The 13940-nt window shown below is 50.4% G+C and overlaps 1 protein-coding gene across 3 annotated transcripts in view; it reads right to left on the reverse strand.

The window, feature by feature from the left end:
- Nucleotides 1–13940, reverse strand: part of ARHGAP39 (Rho GTPase activating protein 39) — an 85465-nt gene that overhangs the window by 20929 nt on the left and 50596 nt on the right. For all 3 annotated transcript variants that reach the window (XM_025148220.3, XM_040696159.2, XM_025148221.3), the window contains exons 2-3: nt 5099–5533; nt 901–981 (exon numbers count right to left, since the gene is read on the reverse strand). In XM_025148220.3, coding sequence (XP_025003988.2) covers nt 901–981; nt 5099–5533 — 516 coding nt within the window. The remainder of the gene's footprint in view (nt 1–900; nt 982–5098; nt 5534–13940) is intronic.

Consider the following 13940-nt stretch of genomic DNA (forward strand, 5'->3'; position numbering starts at 1 on the left):
ACATGGGCTTCTACAAAGGGCTCTACTGAGACCTCTACAGGGAACTCTATAGGGACCTCAGCAGGGATCTCTACAGAGACCTCTGCAGGGACCTCTACAGGGCTCTCTACAAAAGACCTCTATGGGGGTCTCTATAGGGACCTCCACAAAGACTTCTCCAAAGACCTCTACAGGGACCTCTACAGGGACCTCTATAGGGACCTCTACAGGGATCTCCATGAGGAATTCTCCAAATACCTTTACAGGGACCTCTACAGAGACCTCTACAGGACCTCTACAGAAGAGGTCCCTCTATAAAGACCTCTACAGATACGTCTACAGAGACCTCTATAGGCACCTCTATGGGGCCCTCTAACCATGCCCCCAGAGCCAAATCTCCATGGCTCATTGAACACCTCCAGGGACAGTGACCCCATCACTTCCCTCTTCCAATGATGGCACTCCTCCCTCCTTTTGGAGAAGAAATGAGGAGCAAATATTGGGAAACCATCTTATGAAATTTCACAACAGCCGAGCCACGCTGCTTGGATGTCAGCACTGTATCACCAAGCAGCTCCAACAGCCCCAAAAACATACCCAGCAACTGCGTTTCCCCTAACCCTTAGAATGCCTCTGTTTTGGGTGAAAACAAGTCAAAAAAGAGCAAATAAAACCCTGTGACGTGGTCCCATCACTGTACAGCCCCCAGCTTCTGCTCTGTGGGGTCACAGAGTAGGAGCCAGAACGAGAACGGAGGGCTCCTGCTCCAAAGAACCAACACAAAAACCCTGAGGTATATTTAAGGGTGGGTGTAAAGCTGAACAAACTGTAGCAGGTGATGGGCAGCAGAATCCCCCCGAAAGCTGCCCCACACCCACGCAACCACATGTCAGACCCGAAGCAGAAGGAGATGTTGGCTACCTGTAGTGGAGGAGTTGACCTTCCGCGTTGTAATCCCGATAAATGTCGCACTCTTTCTCAAACACTCCGGAGGGCGATGAACTGTAACACAGTAATGGGGAACAGAGGGTTACTGGGGGTCCTCATCCACCTCCCCTTCACTTTGGGGTCAGTGGAGCCCATCTGCAGAGAAGGGTCTGGGCTCTGTGCCCAGGGCCGGATCCCATTGCTGGCAGTGAGCTTGGAGATGTTCACTGGGTGTTTGGTAGAGGATGGGACGAGATGGGATGGGATAAAATTGGATGGGATGGAATGGAATGGGATAGGATTAGGATGGGATGGGATGGGATGGGATGGGATGGGATGGGATGAGATAGGATAGGATAGGATAGGATAGGATAGGATAGGATAGGATAGGATAGGACGAGATAAAATTGGATGGAATGGAATGGGATGGGATGGGATGGGATGGGATGGGATGGGATGGGATGGGATGGGATGAAATGGAATAGAATAGGATACGATAGGATGGGATGGGATAAAATGGAATGGAATGGGATGGGATGGGATGGGATGGGATAGGATAGGATAGGATAGGATAGGATAGGATAGGATAGGATAGGATAGGATAGGATAGGATAGGATAGGATAGGATAGGATAGGATAGGATAGAACTGGAATGGGACAGGGTAGGACTGAAAAGAAATAGGAGAGAATAGGATATAATAGGAGAGGACAGGGTAGATTTAATTCAGTCAGAAGGGATCTACAAAGACCACTGAGTCCAACCATATGGTTGATATATATTGATTGGTTGATATTGGGTACCTCCAATGTCCCATGATCTTTTGGGTACCTAAAGAATCTGATTGTCTTTTGGGTACCTACAATATCTGACTGTCTTTGGGTTACCTACAATATCCCATGGTCTTTTGGGTTCCTACAATATCCAGTTGTCTTTGGGGTACCTATAATACCCCATGGTGGTTTGGGTGCCTACAATCGCAGCAGTCAACTCTTCCTACCAAAGCTGAAGATCACGGATATCTAATGGTGAAGTTTTGTTTTGTTTGAGATAAATGGGAGAGGTTTTGTAGAGCCACATTTGGCTCCGGGTGTCGCAGTTGTTGTGTTTGAAGCACACAGATCAGCTCTGGTGTTACTGGGAGGAGATCTCCATGGGTGGAAAAATCTACAAATGCTCTGAGTGCAGAACCTGGAGAACCCAAAAAGAATGGCTTAAGTTGGAGGAACGTCTGAGTTACCAAATAAAACTCCAGGGTACAAGAACACCCCAAAATTGAGCTCTACAGAGGCATAAAAGAATGGGGAAAGATCAAATTGAAATGCTTCCAGGTGAGCAAAGCCTCTGGCACAGATTCCTCCCCAAACCCCCATTTTTGCCCAGATGCAGTTGAAGGAATCACTGTTGGATGAGTGGGATCCGGTATGAGAGTAATTAAGCTGCAAAGCGATTGGAAAATCAAATGGCTTCAGAGCCACAAGAGTGGCTGAGTGATAGAAAAAGGCAGAAAAGCCATTTTTTGGTGGTTTTGTGCTGGAGGGGGGCTCGAGAAGCAGCACGGCTGGTGGAGGGGCACATCCGGGGAGATGCACATCAGAAAGAACGCATCTGGAGGGAGATGCACATCTGGGAGAGGTGTGCAACTGAAGGATCACAGCTGGGGGGAGGAGCACGCTTGAAGGAATGCACACCTGGGGAGCAGAGCATGTGGGGAGACGCACATCTGAAGGAACGCGTTTTGGGGGGAGGGAACGTCTGAAGGAATCTGTCTGGGGAGGAGCACTTCTGGGGGAGCTGCGCATCTGGGGGGAGGTGCACATCTGGAGGAGGTGTACAGAAGGGGAGGAGGGCGTCTGGGGGGATGCACATCTGAAGGAACACATGTGGGGAGCAGCACATATGGAGGTGCCTCTCACCCCTCCCCACCCACAGCATTTGCAGCACAGAATCCCACGAGGGGAACATCACCGGTTTAAAAACCCACATGGCAGAGCCACGGGCAGCTCTGCACACAGCACCAACTCACAGAATAATGATTAAAAAAAAAAAAAACCAACAACAACACATCTCATCTTTCCTTTTTTTTTCCTTCTTTTTCCCCTTCCCCGAAATAGGAGGTGCCACCACTCCCCACCAGCTCTGCTCTTATTTATAAACACGGGGAAAGTGGTACGACCGAAATAGCACAGCTCGGTGGCCAGGCCAGGAATAGAACTGAAATCCCTGCCCTAATCCTCCGCCCTGAGCACCATACGCTTAATTACAGCTCCTAATAAAGGGGAGAAGATGGTTTTCTTAGTGGTTATGTAAGCAGTGCTTCGGGTCTGACGCTCTCTGCACGCAGTTTGTTGCGTTCAGCAAATATCTGCCAAATCCCCAATAATTCAAGGAAATAATGTGAAAGGAAGAAATATGATGCGGACAGAGCACTCTGCCCCTCATGTCACCTTCCCCCATTTTGGGTTAGAAATGCCAGATCTGAGGATTCTTCCATGAAAGATTTGAGGTGGGGTAAATCTCAGGATCATTTCAGCTCTCCTCGTGCAAATGCATCCATTGGCGGCCAAAGGCATATCCTCTACCAGAGCCCACAGCAAAATGGTTGAGGTTATGAGCTTCTTGCAGAAGGAACACCAGAATCGTAAATAATAACCCAAAATTCCTGCTGGGAAGAGCTCTGTGCTTCATGAGCGCCAAGATAAACTTGCTATCGAGATCCCAAAGATCAACTCCAAGCAGCAGCGGGGTGGGGTGAGCACATGACCACGTGGTGTTGGGTCAAAACCAACAGAACCACCCCTAGAGCCCCAAAACGACCATCTCTAGAACCTCAACATTCATCCATAACCCAACACAACCACCCCTAGAACACCAACATCCATCCATAACCCAACATCATACCCTTAGAACATCAACACCCATCCATAAGGCAACACAACCACCCCTCTAACCCCAACATCCATCCATAACCCAACACAACCACCCCTAGAACACCAACATCCATCCATAACCCAACACAACCAACCCTAGAGCCCCAACATCCATCCATAATCCAACATAATCACACTTAGAACCCCAACATCCATCCAAAACCCAACATAATCACACTTAGAACCCCAACACCCATGCAGTAACCCAACAACCATCCAGTAACAACCATCACTACAACCCCAACATCCACCTTTAACCCAACACAACCACTCCTACAACCCCAACATCCATCCATAACTCCACACAACTACCCCTAGAACCCCCAAATCAATTGACAACCTAACCCTAGAACCCCAGTACCCATTTATAACCCAACACAACACTCCTAGAACCCCAACATCCACCTGTGATCCAACACAACCCCTACAACCTCAACATCCATCTACAACCCAACACAACCACTCCTACAACCCCAACATCCACACAGAACCCAATGCAACCACCCTAGAACCCCAACATCCATCCACAGTCTAACCCCAGAGCCCCAGCATCCATCCGTAACCCAACACAACCATCCCTAGAACCCCAACAACCATCCATAACCCAAAACTACCACTCTTGGAACCCCAACATCCTTCCATAACCCAACACAACACTCCTAGAACCCCAACATCCACCTGTAATCCAACACAACCCCTACAATCTCAACATCCACTTGTAATCCAACACAACCCCTACAACCTCAACATCCACCCATAACCCAACACAACCATCCCTAGAACCCCAACACACATCCATAACCCAACACAACCATCACAACAACCCCAGCAACCACTCACAATCACTCCTAGAACCCCAACATCCACCCATAACCCAACACAACCATCCCTAGAACCCCAACACGCGTCCATAACCCAACACGACCATCACAACAACCCCAACAACCACTCACAATCACTCCTAGAACCCCAACATCCATCCATAACCCAACACAACCCCTACAACCTCAACATCCACCCAGAACCCAACACAACCATCCCTAGAAGCCCAACACCCATCCATAACCCAACCCCAGAACCCCAACGTCCATCTACAACCCAACACAACCACTCCTAGAACGCTGGAACCCATTCATAGAAACCACCCCAAAACCCCAACATCCATCCACAGCAACCACCCCAAACCCCTCCACACTGCAGAACTCTGCTTCCCTGCAGCACATGTCATCAACACCCAACCTCACGCCGCACCGCCCGCTCTCACCTTTCCGTTTCTTCCTTCACTGCAGCATACGGGGCCGATTGCCGGCTCGACCTCGTCGTCTCGGCCGCTTTCTCGTTGCCTTCCAACTCCTGCTCCAGGGACGAGCTGGTGCTGCCCTCCCTGCTGACATTGCTGCTCCGTCCAGGGCTGTTCTCGGTGGACGCTCGCGGCGATTCCGTGTTCTGCTTCAAGGTCTGCAGTTTGGCCAAAGGGATGATGTCGCAGTTCTGCGGGCGGTGCCAGACCGTGCGCTGCGTGGTGGCATTGTAGTAGTAGAAGCGGGAGGTGTTGGGGTCAAAGAGCTCCCACCATTGGTTCTCATTGGTGCGCTTGATGCGCACGCCGGCTGGCGGGTCCCACACGCACTCCCCCGTGATCAGGTTGGCGTACATGCGCTCCCGGGTCCGAGGTTCGATGATTTCCACCCATTCCAGCCTGGAGGGGAAAAGGAATGGAGGGGAGAAGGGGTCAGCGTGACCCGGAGAGCAACATTCTTGGAGCCACTGCACTTCTGTATCACAGAACTGCAGAATCGTGGGGGAGGGATGGGACCCAACCTAAAGCAGGCTGTACAGGAGCCAGCTGGGGTCGAGCATCTCCAGTGGAGACTCCCCCAGCTCTGGGCAACCTATGCCAGTGCTCTGGCATCCTCACAGCAAGTTTTTCAGATGGGACTTACTGGGTTCCAGTTTGTTCTACGGTACATCCCACCTCTGTAGCACATCCCACCTCCATAGTCCATCCCACCTCCAGCGCACGTCCCATCTCCATGGGATATTCCATCTCTAGCATAAATCCCAGCTCTGGTCCATATCTCATCTCGGACATCCCACCTCCATGGGACATCCCACCTTCATAGGACATCCACCTCCATAGGCCATCCCACTTCCATAATACATCCCATCTCCATAGGCCATTCCATCTCTGCCCCATGTCGCCCCGAACACACCCCCGAGCCGCATCAGTACCCAAACGAGAGCCACTCACCAACCCAACCCTGCACCTCCACCAAATGAGGAGTTCTTTATGAGGGTTTTTGGGCTCTTAGCCCAAAAAATGAAGCAAAACAACCCGTGGCTTGAGACTCCTGCCCCCTCCTCCTGCCATCAGCTGAAGGCAGAAATTCAGGAGGATTTAATTAACACGTAATCCCGCAGACAATGGGAGTTCACCAACTGCAGATGTCCAGAAGTGTCCAACTAAAACCAGACTCCAACTACACCCAGAAGTGTACAACTGCAGCCAAAAGAGTCCAACTACCCCCAGAAGCACACAATGACACCCAAAAGAACCCAACTACACCCAGAAGCATCCAAGCACCCTCCAGAAACATCCAACCACACCTGGAAGTGTCCGACTACAACTAGAAGCCTCCAGCTACAACCAGAAGAGTCCAACAACCAAAACCAGAAGCATTCAACTACACGCTTCAGAGTACAGCTACACCTAGAAGAGTCTGACTTCACCCAGAAGTACTCAACTTCAGCCAGAAGTACTCAACTACACCCAGAATCATCCAACTATTACCCAGAAGAGTCAACTCCACGTGGACGCTGGCCTTCTGGTCAACAGAAACAGCAAACCCAACACTAATCTTTGGTTCTGGAGATCTGACCCATGTCTATCTCAGAAGGGTACGACGCGCCCCCAGTGTGCCATGGCATTCTGCTTAATGAACAAAAATCATTAAGGCTGGAAAAGACCTCAAGACCACCAAGTCCAACCCCAACCCATCCCCACCGGTTCCCTAAAAAGAACCACAGAATCATTAGGGCTGGAGAAGACCTCCAAGACGTCCAATCCAACCCATCTCCCCTGTGCCCCTAAATGGAACCACAGAGTCATTAGCACTGAAGATCTCAAGACCATCAAATCCAACCCCAACCCATCCCCACCACGACCCTAAAATAGAACCATAGAACCATTAAAGTTGGAAGAGACCTCCAAGATCCCCTACGACCCTAAAATAGAACCACAGAACCATTAAGGTTGGAAGAGACCTGCAAGGTCCCCAAGTCCAACCCCAATCCCATCCCATCACCATGCCCACTGACCATGACCCCCATACCCAGCTCTCACCTCTCAGTTCTGCAAAGGAGATCATTCCCACCTCCTTTCCACCCTTAAAACTCAACAGTAATCACACTTAACGACCCACACCGCGTTCGTTCGATTCTCCAAGCAGCGCTCTTTCGTTCATTACTGTTTTACTCAAAAATGGTTTTGCTCAGAGTTTCGTTCAAAAACAGTTTTGCCCAAGAATTATTTCACTGAAAATTTATTAAATTAACCCCCGAAGTATACATACATACATACATACATACATACATATATATATATATATATATATATCTAGGCCAACGTGGCAGAGGGAGATAGAAAAAATGTCAGTGTTGGGCACATAGAGCACATTGGTATGGCAAAAAAAGCTTTGGGTGGGATGGGGTTACCCAAATTCTGGGGCAGCAGCAGCCCCCAAACAGCAGAAAACCTCAATTCTTGCATCCAGCGATGGTCCTTGGGAAAATTCCACCGGTGATGGCCACAGAATAACCCCAATCCCTGCCCTACCGATATGGTTCTAAGTGTGAATCAGAGCACCACAGAGGCTACATCTGGATTTTTGGGTAGAAATCCCAATTTATAGGTGTGATATACCGCATGGACTGAAGTTGTGAGTGTTCCATGTGCCTCATTCCAATGGATGCGCAGTGCCAAATGTGGGACGCAGCCATGCAAAGAGGGCTGCAGAGGGCTCCCTCTGTTCAGAGGACGCTCCGAATCACCGCATCCCCTTAATCCCTCACCTCCTCCCACCACTGTGGGGTGAAAACAGAACTCCACGGGGAGAAAGGTTTGGGGGCAAAATAGCCCCAAATGGGCTCTTCCACCGGGGTCTTCTTTCCCACTTACTGAGCCACTGGCTCTCCCATTTTTAACGACATTGTTTTCCCATCCAGAGAGAAGCTGATTGCCATTTATAAGGGTGTTCCTCTCCCTTTCCTAGGGGCATCGCTCTCCCATTCACAGAGACGTTGGCTCTCCCATTTATAGGGATGTTGCTCTCATGTTTATAGAGACCTGGACTCTCCCATTTATAGGGGCACTGCTCACCCATTCATAAGGATGTTACTCTCCTATTTACAGGGCCGTTGGCTCTCCCATTCATAGGGATGTTCCGCTCCCGTTTATAGTGGCATCGCTCTGACTTACAATGACTTTCCTCTCCCATTTATAGGGGCGCTGCTCTCCCATTCAGCTCAGTCCTCTGAACATAAGCAGAAAACCCCAAAACTTCAAACGTTATGCACTCCACCAGTTCCTCGAGCGCTCAGAGACTGCCCTCTGCCCCTCCTGCTCCAAACCCTCTTCTTTTCGTAGAGCCATTTCCAATGGATGCAGGGAGAAAGGCCAGCAAGGAACTACAGGAAATAAAGCCAGAAAGCAAAGTTCCAGATATTACATGTTAATTTAAGGAAGGATGAAACGAAAAGAGCTGAAACGAGTCACTAAGGACGTGAGTGGGGCCAACATTGCTGTAGGATCACGGAAGCATCCGGGTTGGAATCGCCTTTGTGGTGCTCACCAAACTCAGCCACCAGCCGACCTATGGACCCCCACCACCAAACCACGTCCATCATTGCCACAAAAACCCCAGATGGCACATTTCACACATTGGTTCCGAGGGAAACTTTGTGTTCCTGCTGAGCCCCGAACCCAACTGCTCGCCTACGGATTTTGGGGACAATCTGTACAAAGAGGAACGTTCCCTGAGCTACGGGCGCTGATCCCACGACTCCTCCATCTCCACACAACTGCTGATAAGTTCCTGCCCTGGAAGACATTTCTGAGGCCATAAATAGAGCGATCGGAGGGAAGCGAGGGATGAGACGGAGCTGTTGCCCCTAGGCTCGCCAGGCTGACTTTGCATCTCCCTCCGGGCTCTCTTTCTGGTAATAAATGGAACAAAAAGATGTTTCAGGGAGAAACAGAGCTTCAGTTCCGCCCACGGATGCGTTCGGGGAGGGAAGCGCTGCAAGACAGAGCCTATAAATAACTCTGAGATGCACAACAACTGTGCTCAGAAATAATCATCTCATCGTCCCTCTCGGGCCATGGCAGCACACAGCCCTGGTGACACCGGTCAGTGATGGGACGTGGTGGGTCAGGAGGATGGATGGACTCAGGGGTCCCAGTGGTCTTTTCCAACGTAGGTCACCCCATGGTTCCGTCATTCTAGGAGGGTCTTTTCTAACCTCAAGCACTGAATGGTACCATCATTCTAACAGGGTCTTCTCCAACCCAGATCACCCCCATGGTTCTGCCATTCTGAGTCTCTCCCAACCCAGATCACCCCACAGTTCCATCATTCTGAGTCTTTTCCAACCCAGATCACTCCACGGTTACACCATTTCCAACCCACATCACCCCATGATTCCATCATTCTAAAAAGGTCTTCTCACACCCAGATCACTAAGAGGGTCTTCTCCAATCTACAGCATTCCATGGTTCCATCATTCTAAGAGGGTTTTCACCCCATGGTTCCATCATTCTAACAGGGTCTCTTCTAACCTCAAGCATCAAATGGTACCATCATTCTAACAGGGTCTTCTCCAACCCAGATCACCCCATGGTTCTGCCATTCTGAGTCTCTTCCAACCCAGATCACCCCACAGTTCCATCATTCTGAGTCTTTTCCAACCCAGATCACCCCACAGTTCCATCATTCTGAGTCTCTTCCAACCCAGATCACCCCACAGTTCCATCATCCTGAGTCTCTTCCAACCCAGACCACTCCATAGTTACACCATTTCCAACCCACATCACCCCACGATTCCATCACTCTAAAAGGGTCTTCTCAAACCCAGATCATTCCATGGTTCCACAATTCTAAGAGGGTCTTCTCCAATCTACAGCATTCCATGGTTCCATCATTCTAAGAGGGTTTTCACTCCATGGTTCCATCATTCTACAGGTTTTTTTCCAACCCAGACCACCCCGTGGTTCCATGATTCTAGTACAGTCTTCTCCAACCTAGAGCACCTTAAATTCCATGATTCTAAGAGGGACTTTACCCCACAGTTTCACCATTCTAAGAGAATGTTTTCCAACTCAGATCACCCCACGGCTCCACGTGCTAAGAGGGTCTTTTCCCCATGATTCCATCATTCTAAGAGGGTCTTCTCCAACTCAGATCACCCCACAGTTCCATGATTTAAGAAAGTCTCCTCCAACCCAAATCACACCATGGTTCCATGATTCCAAAAGGGTCCTTTCCAACCCAGGTCACCCTCTGTCTCTAGGAGCTTTGAGAGTCCTTTCCCCCCTACCTGGGGCTGCTTGAAGGCATCTCAAGCCCCTTCCCAAGCAGCTCGCAGCACTCCCAGCCATCCCCTTTCCTCCTCAAAGCCCAGTGACAGCTCCAGCACTCGCACAAAAACCCAAAAACTCATTTGAAGGGACAAGGCAGCTGCGAAAGCAAAGCAGGACAGCACAGATTTGCAACTTGGAGGTGATTTGCAATCTAAATGGCACACCACAAGCAATTCCGGGTCCGTGTGGAACTGGGACTGTGCCGTGGCTGCGGGCGCTTCATTCAGTGCATGCTGCTGGGGGCAGCCCAGCGTGCAGTGGGGTTTTGCATAGGGCTGAGCCTCCCGGCTCTCTGCCAGCTCCTTCTCTTCCTGGAGAGCTGAAGGAATAGATATCCGGATAACCTGGAATGCTGCCTTTAAATATTAATCTTACCATCACTATGGGAACGGCAGAGAGTTTGCATAAGCCTTTGCCTCTTGACAAAGGACTGCTCCAGCAACAAAAGGGCCGGGACAAATGAAATTAGGCTTCCTGAGCCACAGGGAGGATCCGAGGAAGAGTTTGGGGAATGCACGAGCAGCAGAGCTAAGTGCCAACATTGCTGTTAACACTGCTCTGTGCACCAGCACAGTGATGGGATTCCATCTCCCTCCACTGAGAAAAACAGGGACCAAAAGTGCCACCTTGTCCCCATCACGCGGCTTTGGGACGTTCTCCAGCGTTCCCTCCTAGGACTGACGTCCTTCAACACTGAACCACCTTGGGGCACCCATATGCAACCACAGTTCCCTCCTTCCACCAGGACTCAAAGGCCCCGAGATGGGAACCGAAGCCCCTGGGATATGGGATGAGACCCAACACTGGGTTGACAGCAAGACCCCACCTCACCTATCCAGCAGAAGAGATGGAGCCTCCTCAACGTCAGCCTCCACGCACCCTCTGTGCTCTACGCAGATAGCAAATTCATGGGTAGGAAGATGGAGCAGGTACTCTGCATTTCTCCTTTCCCTGTTCCCATAGAAACTGAACTAAGATGGAGATGCTGAAGGACAGTTGAAGCTTCCATAAAGGAATCTACCAGGAATCGGTCGGTGTTTGTTGGGTGTGGGCTGGTGGATAAACAGGGGGAGAAGAAAGCAACCAGAAATAAAGCCACGGGAGGAAGACTGAGTTCCAACGGGGGGTGTTCCCGCACTCAAGTCTTTGTTGAGGACAAAAGGGAATTAATAAGCTGTGTTAAACGGAGATGTCGGGGTAAAAATAAAGCTTGAAGACTTTGTGATATGAGCAGCACTGAGACGGTTTCCAGCACCGAGCCTTGAGTCTCCATGCTCTGCTGGAGCCCAATAGGATCCCAGAGGAATCCACCACAGTCATGAGTCCCCTTCCCTCACCAGGGGTCAGGATGGTGAAAAAAGTGACACGTGGGACCCAGGAATGGCCAGAAAGGGACAAAAAGTGATGAAGAGGACCTGAGAATGGCCAAGAAAGGAATGAAGAGAACACAGTGAACACCACAGCCCAGTCCCATGGAATCACAGACTGGGGTTGGGTTGGAAGGGACTTTAACAGGCATCCAGCATCAGTGCCAGGAGGGCATGGCAGCACCCTGAAAAGCAAAAACAAACCACGCCAGAAATATCACACAGGAGACTGGGAACCCATTATGGGCACTGGGAATACATTACAGGCACTGGGATTCCATTATTTACTTCCTCAGGATGTGTTCTATGGGTCGCTTTGCAGTGGGTTAAACAGACACTGAAAGGAAATTACTTCTCATAGCACATAACTGAGCAACAGAATGCGTTCAGCAGCAGAGCCAAAAAACACAAATGGGCTCTAAACCACAAAGGGGTTCGAAAGAGAACCGGAGCAGCTCAAGGAGGATGAGTGCTGGGGGGGCTCTCCAGTAGGGTGCTCAGCTGCTCTGCCCCATGCATTTGCTCCTTCCTGGGGTGGACTCTGCAGACTCGAAGCCATGAGTTGACGACTTCGGCACTGCGGCTCTTGGCGTAGAGGACGCGGCTCACACACAAATCCCTTTCAAAGGACAGCTTCCAAAGGAGAGAGGATGGCTGCGATCTCCTCCCCTCTTATCAGCACGCGCGCTCTACAGATGCTCCCAATCCCAACTTGACAGCGCGAGGCTGAGCCGGGCGTTATCTCCTTTCAACTCCCCCCAAAAGCTGCCAGAAAGCAGATAACGAAGAGGCGGAGATGAATCGAGAGTCTGCTCAAAAGCAGGGTGACCTCGGGCTCCTCAAAGCAGCTCAGCCTTTTAGCTGGAGGCTTACGGGAGCTTCAATCAGTCGGTGCTAATGAGCTCCGCGCTCGCTGGTTTCTTCCAGCCAAGTGGGAGAGGTCAAGGTCTGGAGCATATTGACTTCTTGCAAGTTTTGCTGAAGGGAAGCAGAAAGTTGGGTGGGTGTGGAGGGATCGAGCATCCCAGGCTCCACTTGGTCCCAGTGCCTCTCATCTTGCTGCTGGGCACTACTGTTAAGAGCCCGGCTCTGTCCTCTCCTACCTCCCTACAGGGATTTATGGCCATGGGTGGGATCTCTCCTAGCTTCTCAAAGGGGAGATGCTTTGAATCCCTTCAGCATCTCGGTGGTCTTCCAGTGGGCTCTTTCCAATTCATCCACATCTCTCAACCCAATGACACGTCTCTTTCCATTCATCACAAACCTCCACTCCTACCAGATCCTCCTCCAGTCAGCCAGACACCCTGCACTTCATCCCCCACCAATGAATTGTCACAGAAGCATATGGCTTGGGGTGGAAGGGTCATTAAAGATAACAGGGTCATAGAAGAGTTGGGCTGGGAGGGTCCTCAAAGATTATAGAGCTATAGGATAGGTTGGAAGGGTCCTTAAAGATCACAGAGCTATAGGACAGGTTGGAAGGGTCCTTAAAGATCACAGGGCCACAGGATAGTTGGGTTGGAAGGGTCCTTAAAGATTATAGATATAGAATGGCTTGGAAGGATCTGTAAAGATCACAGAGCCACAGAATGGCTGGGTTGGGAGGGTCTTTAAAGATCACAGAGCTATAGGATAGGTTGGAAGGGTCCTTAAAGATTTTAGAGCCATAGAATGGTTGGGTTGAGAGAGTCCTTAAAAATTACAGACACATAGAATGGGTTGGAAGGGTCCTTAAAGATCATAGAGCCACAGAATGGTTGGGTTGGAAGGGTCCTTAAAGATCACAGAATCACAGAATGGTTGGGTCGGATAGGTCCTTAAGGATCACAGAGCTATAGGATAGGTTGGACGGAACCACTGAAGCCTAGAATGGTAGGGTTGGAAGGGACCCCAAAGCCCAACCAGCACCAACCCCCACCATGGGCTGGTTGCCCCCCATGGGGGCTCAGGTTGCCCAAGGCCCCATTCAGCTCAGCTCCCTCAACATTCTTTGCAGGAGAAGAGCTCCGGCCTTCCAAGCATCGATCATTTTTGGGGTGGGATGGTCCTACCTTGGGACAGTGCCTTCATAGGTGACCCACCCTCACGCCATCTGGATTAGG

Source organism: Gallus gallus, chromosome 2 (genome assembly GCF_016699485.2).
Source record: "Gallus gallus isolate bGalGal1 chromosome 2, bGalGal1.mat.broiler.GRCg7b, whole genome shotgun sequence".
Lineage (NCBI taxonomy): Eukaryota > Metazoa > Chordata > Aves > Galliformes > Phasianidae > Gallus > Gallus gallus.